This window comes from Saprolegnia parasitica (genome assembly GCF_000151545.1).
Source record: "Saprolegnia parasitica CBS 223.65 unplaced genomic scaffold supercont2.61, whole genome shotgun sequence".
Taxonomy (NCBI): domain Eukaryota; phylum Oomycota; class Saprolegniomycetes; order Saprolegniales; family Saprolegniaceae; genus Saprolegnia; species Saprolegnia parasitica.
The window spans coordinates 17152-22479 of NW_012156455.1; the positions used below are offsets into that span (position 1 = coordinate 17152).

General features: G+C 56.0%; 2 protein-coding genes across 2 annotated transcripts in view; one reads left to right on the top strand and one right to left on the bottom strand.

Annotated features, from left to right (window-relative positions):
* The window catches only part of SPRG_21001 (hypothetical protein), a gene marked incomplete at both ends in the record, with an annotated part of 1482 nt that extends 750 nt beyond the window's left edge, over window positions 1-732 (bottom strand). The window contains 2 exons of the mRNA XM_012350113.1: window positions 9-282; window positions 325-732. Coding sequence (XP_012205503.1) covers window positions 9-282; window positions 325-732 — 682 coding nt within the window. The remainder of the gene's footprint in view (window positions 1-8; window positions 283-324) is intronic.
* Window positions 733-3928: 3196 nt separating this feature from the next.
* Window positions 3929-5032, top strand: SPRG_11219 (hypothetical protein). The gene has a single exon (XM_012350036.1). The coding sequence runs from the start codon at window positions 3953-3955 to the stop codon at window positions 4940-4942; it is 990 nt and encodes a 329-aa protein (XP_012205426.1). The 5' UTR covers window positions 3929-3952; the 3' UTR covers window positions 4943-5032.
* Window positions 5033-5328: the final 296 nt, after the last annotated feature.

A 5328-nucleotide genomic window follows, 5' to 3' on the forward strand; every position in this document is an offset into this window, starting at 1 on the left:
TCGTATACGGTCGAAGGGCACAAAGCGCATGCTTACCGTGCGCATTTGCTTGGCCAAGATCATCTTGCGGACCCACGACGACAAATGGCCACCAAAGTCGACGTCGAGGATCACGAAAAAGTCGACGACACCCGGCACAACGCTCTCGAGAGCCACAAAGCCCGACGTGCGGGCTGTCGCGCGGACGTAGCCCGGTACGCTCGGGCACGACGAGTGCTCGACGGACTGGATGCAGCGCGCCCAGCCGCGCCGGCCTTGGTCGTCGACAAACTCGTCAAAGTACTAAGAAAAAGCGTCAGCAGCGAAGTAGAAACGCACAGCTACCTCCTCGAGCACAAAAAGGTCGCGGGGGCGGCAAAGGACCGGCGTTGCATACGCGTTCCAGCGCAGTCCCATGTACCGGTTCGGGTGGTTGGGCGTCCGCGGCACGAGGTTGTAGATGGGCTTGGTGCTATCGTACCGCATCTGGTTGCAGTACTGCTCCGGCTTGTCGAGCGTCCCGAGGTAGAAGGCCGAGACGTCGTCGAGGGCGCCCGGCATCGACACGCGCGCCTGCGTGAGCGTCGACTTGGGCTGCCCGCGGTCGCCGACGCGGTCAATCACGACGACATTGCCTTTTGCGACGAGCTTGATCGACTGCACGAGGAGGCTCATGGCGTGGGTTGCCTGGGCGCGAAAGTGCGCGCGGTCCGCGGCCGTGAGCGGGCGGGGCGTGAACTCGGGGAGCGCCATGCTGGTGTAATACGGACAAAGGAGGTGTGCTGACGACAACGACGCCGTCGCCGTCTACCGGTACTACCGGTACATTTGGTGGCGGCCGTTCTGGGATACTACGCGATTTGTCGCGGACGATTCCCCAGCTTGGGCGCGTATTTAAATCCATCACAGTCCAATATATCAGCGTATTTTAATGCAATGATCGATACAAACAATCTTGCGAGGGTCAAATATGACGCATATTAATAGATGGGTGGGTTGCCGAAAGACGCAAATTGTACTTTCTGAAAAGGCGTCTGTCCCACGCGGTTGGCGCCATAGAATCGAAGCTGGAGCGGACAGTACTCGCACGGGAAAGCGCCATTGTGTCGTGGACACTGACGCCAGCCCCGTAGCGCGCTGGGATTCGCCGCGCTAATAGCTGCCGACGTCGTCGTGCGAACGGACAGTACTCGGAGTCGACGCACGCGGCCATGCACGCGGCTGCGAAATCTTCGAACGTCGAGGATGCCTCGTTGAACCTCAAGAGAACTCGGCTGCCATTGACGGGCGTGTGGCGGGGGGGCTTCAAATGGCTGGCTGGTGACCGCGGGGGCTGCCGAGTGACCATGCATGTTGATGCAACGCCGTCGACAGGCGATGGTTTTCCGTGTTTGTAGTGTATTTCAAACAAGAGGAGCTTCAGAGAGACCACACCAATAGCACTGGGCGACTACCGGTACCGGTAATTTCTTTTCTGAAGACAGTCATCTCCATGTCCCCTGAGATGAACAGAGAACGCTGGAAGCAATGGAAGAGGTTTTTCGCGAGAAGATCAGCAAGAAGACAGAAGGCCAAGAGCGCACCACATCGAGTCAGATCTCGTCTTGGACAAAATATGAACCAAAATGTAGCTCGCCATTGGCCTGGCGGTTTGAAAGAAGGGCTGCCGCTTTCACTGATAAGTGCAATGTGCATTCTTGTTGCACTTGAGCCACGGCGATCGTGGAGATAAACTCGAGCCATCCTCATTTACCGTATATATGAAAATATCAATCTGAAGAGAGATTGATATGAAAATATCAATCTTTCTATTTGGACACATTCTTGTCAGGCGCTTTATTACCGGGATTATTATACCACCATGGGTTTATTTTCTATGTGGTCCATCGTCAAGCTCCTTGATCGACCAGCAGCGTTCGCGGTCGTGAGCCAGACCCGTGTTGCGTAGCTCCACTTGGATGCGACCGTGGTCCAACCTGGAGCCGCAGCACCTGAAGGTACAAATTGTATACGGGGGATGCTTACTTGAACTCGTGGGCTGATGGAAGTCATTGGCTTGGCAACCAACGCAAAATGTCGGGTGGTCGGTCTGATGTTGATGAAGGTTGAATGCTCTTGTTGCACCTGATCGAATTGTTTTGTTTTGGCGTATTTACTGTTAGACACATATTCATTGTCATTAGAGTTCAAAAATGCATTGTTTCCGACATGCTCGTAATGTCGTTGTTGACACGAGTTGTTACCATGCCTTAAACAGATAGTAGTGGACTTCCTATTAATGTGTGATGCAGGCCTGAGGATAAAGCGAGTACAGGTCAAATACAGGTCGGTCGTGTTGCGGACTTGAGTTGCAGGTAATCGCGGAGAGCGTTGCGCGACTCGGCAAGTGATGGCACCACAGTGCGACGAGCCAAGTGCCGGCATGCTCCTATTATTAAAGTGTGCGGTGTACCGCCGCCTTGAAGCGTTTGCTGATGAGTCTTCAGACTGGCGTTCCCGGTAGTTCCAATAGTGCCCTGCCCACACTCCTCCTGAGGGACGAACTCTTAATTGCCCCCCAAAACCATCGATAGAGGCAGGACGACTGTATGCACGCAGCCTGTGATTGGTCGGTGCTCTATTGCAACCTCCCCTTTCGCAAACTTCGGTTTCGAAGTTCGACAATTAAAAACCCATCGACGACTGGAGTGATCTCCCATGCCAAATACCCTCCCCTCCTTCCCCGAGGGCTTACGGAGCCCCGCTAACTCTCCCTCTTCACCAGAACAACCCCACCGACCTCGTACCTCTTCCCTAACGCCCTCCCCGACCTCACGTAACAACTCTGCTGCCTCAACCACCCCTTCCCCGAAATAACAGGCTAGGAGTCCCAGGAATATTATTACTACGACACATGTGGCGTGTCGCAATAGTTTTAGGGGGCAATTAAGCAGCCCTTCCTGAGGGCGGACTTGCTTTTTCTCAGGCCAGTGTGAGTGCACAAAGCACGAAGACTGATCCCGACTGGTGGGATTTCTTTCGATCGTCCGAGCTCCGTCGTTGCTCACATATCACAGTCGTGCACTTGTCGTGCATGATGAATGAAATGACCTGGACGATCGTTCGTAGCCGCCAGCGATCACGACGTAACAACGTTATGCCGCCGTGCGCGCAGAGAACGAAGACGTTGTTGCGTCTTGCAGCTCATGCGTCGTCGCTCCTCCCCGTGGCGGCCACTCGATTTGTGTAGAAGCCAAAGTTCTTCAAGGTTGTGGCCGTAGCGACGTGAAGACGACTACGAAAGCGTGTCCGACGTTCTGATTGTTCTGGCACCATTATCGCTTCAAAATAGTTGATAGGAGCCACTCGTGGGACTTCTGTACCTTAGTACACGCCTCAAGCGTGCCACGTGGTAACCGTAGAGATCCTGCGGCGGTTCGTGACGCGCAAAGGAATGGACGAGAAAAGAGATCACTTTGCGCCAAGCATGTTGTTGCCAATGATCGGTGCGCGCTTCTGCCGCGCCCCCTCTCCTATGCTCCTAGCATCTGCGGCATGCATTGTATCACGCCGTGTCCCTGGACCTGCTGCTTGGACCCGTGTATCGCATCGGGCATTGATGGTCATCGCCGCGAGATCGGTCTTTTGCTGCGACGTGCGGCTATTCGTTTGCCTTTCTTTTGCTGGAGAGCGTTGGTTCTTGCTGCAAGGGTATTACATGTACGGCCAGCGAGCGTGGACAAGCACGTCGCTTGTAGTACCACGCACCGCATCAAGAGCCAGCGTCTCTGATCCTTCAATCGCTTGCCCATACAAAACCTACATGGTAAGGATTCCACGCGTGCGTAGACAGTGCACCTCTGACATGGACCCGCCATATGGCCTCCAGTTACAGGCTAATTACAGACGTCCATCGCAGCCACGGCATTGCCAACGGCAACTTCGGTAGAGGCGCTCACTTTACCTTTCCAACAGGTCGACACATTACCGAAAGATGGGTCCGAAGAAGACGTCGCGCCCCGAGTTTCCGCCGCCGTATGCGGTCGGCCCCGAAGAGTACGACCGCCTCATGGCGATTGCCCAAGACGCCCTCGTCCAGCTCATCGCGACGGCCAAGGTGCTTAGCCTCTCCCGCGGCCAAAACACGCTCAAGGCCGAGAAGGAGAAGAACGGGTCCGTCTTCGAGATGGAGCACCAACAGATGAAGGGCACGATCCAAGAGGTCATGAACTACTACATCGCCGACCGGGGGGATACCGCCAAGTTCAAGCGCACGCAGTGCTGCGCCGACACGGAGCTCGTGCTCGAGATCCATCCGCCGAGCCGGAAGAACCCGCACAAGTTCCTTGGCATTCGCTGGAAAGCACTCGACCAGCCGTCGCTCTTTGGGTCGTTCACGCGCTGCCGAGACCTCTGCCTCCTCGAATTCTGCACGCTCTTCCAGGACGACAATGGCCGGACGGGCTGGGCGCGCTGCGTGCACTCGATTGAGCACCCGATGTGCCCCGACTTTAACGACACCAACGGGTACCTTCGCTGCAGTGTCGTCAACTCGGGGCTCGTTGTCATGGAGGCCCAGCACGGCGTCGAGACGCTCGACTGTTTCATGGTCTACGACATCCAAGCCCGCGGCAAGACCTCCAAGTGGATTGGGTCCTCCTCCGTGAGTCGCCACTTTCAAGCCGCGCGCAACATGATGATGACGATCCAGACCGAGCGCCGCACGCAGATTTTCCGCACGATCCGCGCCAACGAAGAGCACCACAAGATGTCCATGAGCACGACGAGCTCGGATCCCGGCAACACGCCGCTCAACCTCAAGACAGGCGCCTTCTTTGTGCCCAACACACCCAACGGCAACACGGTGCTGCGGCCATCGCCGTCGGCCTCGACCGCGTCCACGGTCATGAGCACGGTGACGCAAATTCCGCCGCCGAAAGAGCCTATCATGCTCGACCTCTCGTATGTCTCGGACCTCAAGTAGAGACATACTAGTACGCTTAGAAGACACATGCGCGGACGGCGCTGTCCCCAAAGAATCCGTCGACCAATATATCTAATTTGCTAGTTCTCGTTTCTGCCTTGTGCTACATGATCCGCACTTGCTTGTACATGCCGGCGCTTCTACTCCAGCCGACGTGGACGGGTTCCTATCGGTTGGATGCTACGGGGCGGTAGACATGCGCTCGTTTACTGCCGGCATAGCGCCGTACGCTCTTTGCGCCAGCGACGACGAAAGGTCCTGTCCACGCTGCAAGACACGCATTGCAACACACCTGGGTGCACGCGTGATCGAGGCGTCCAGACCCTAGCCCACGTTACGTCCACGTGACTGCAGTTCAAGTTGACGAAAAGCGCAGTGGTTGTAAG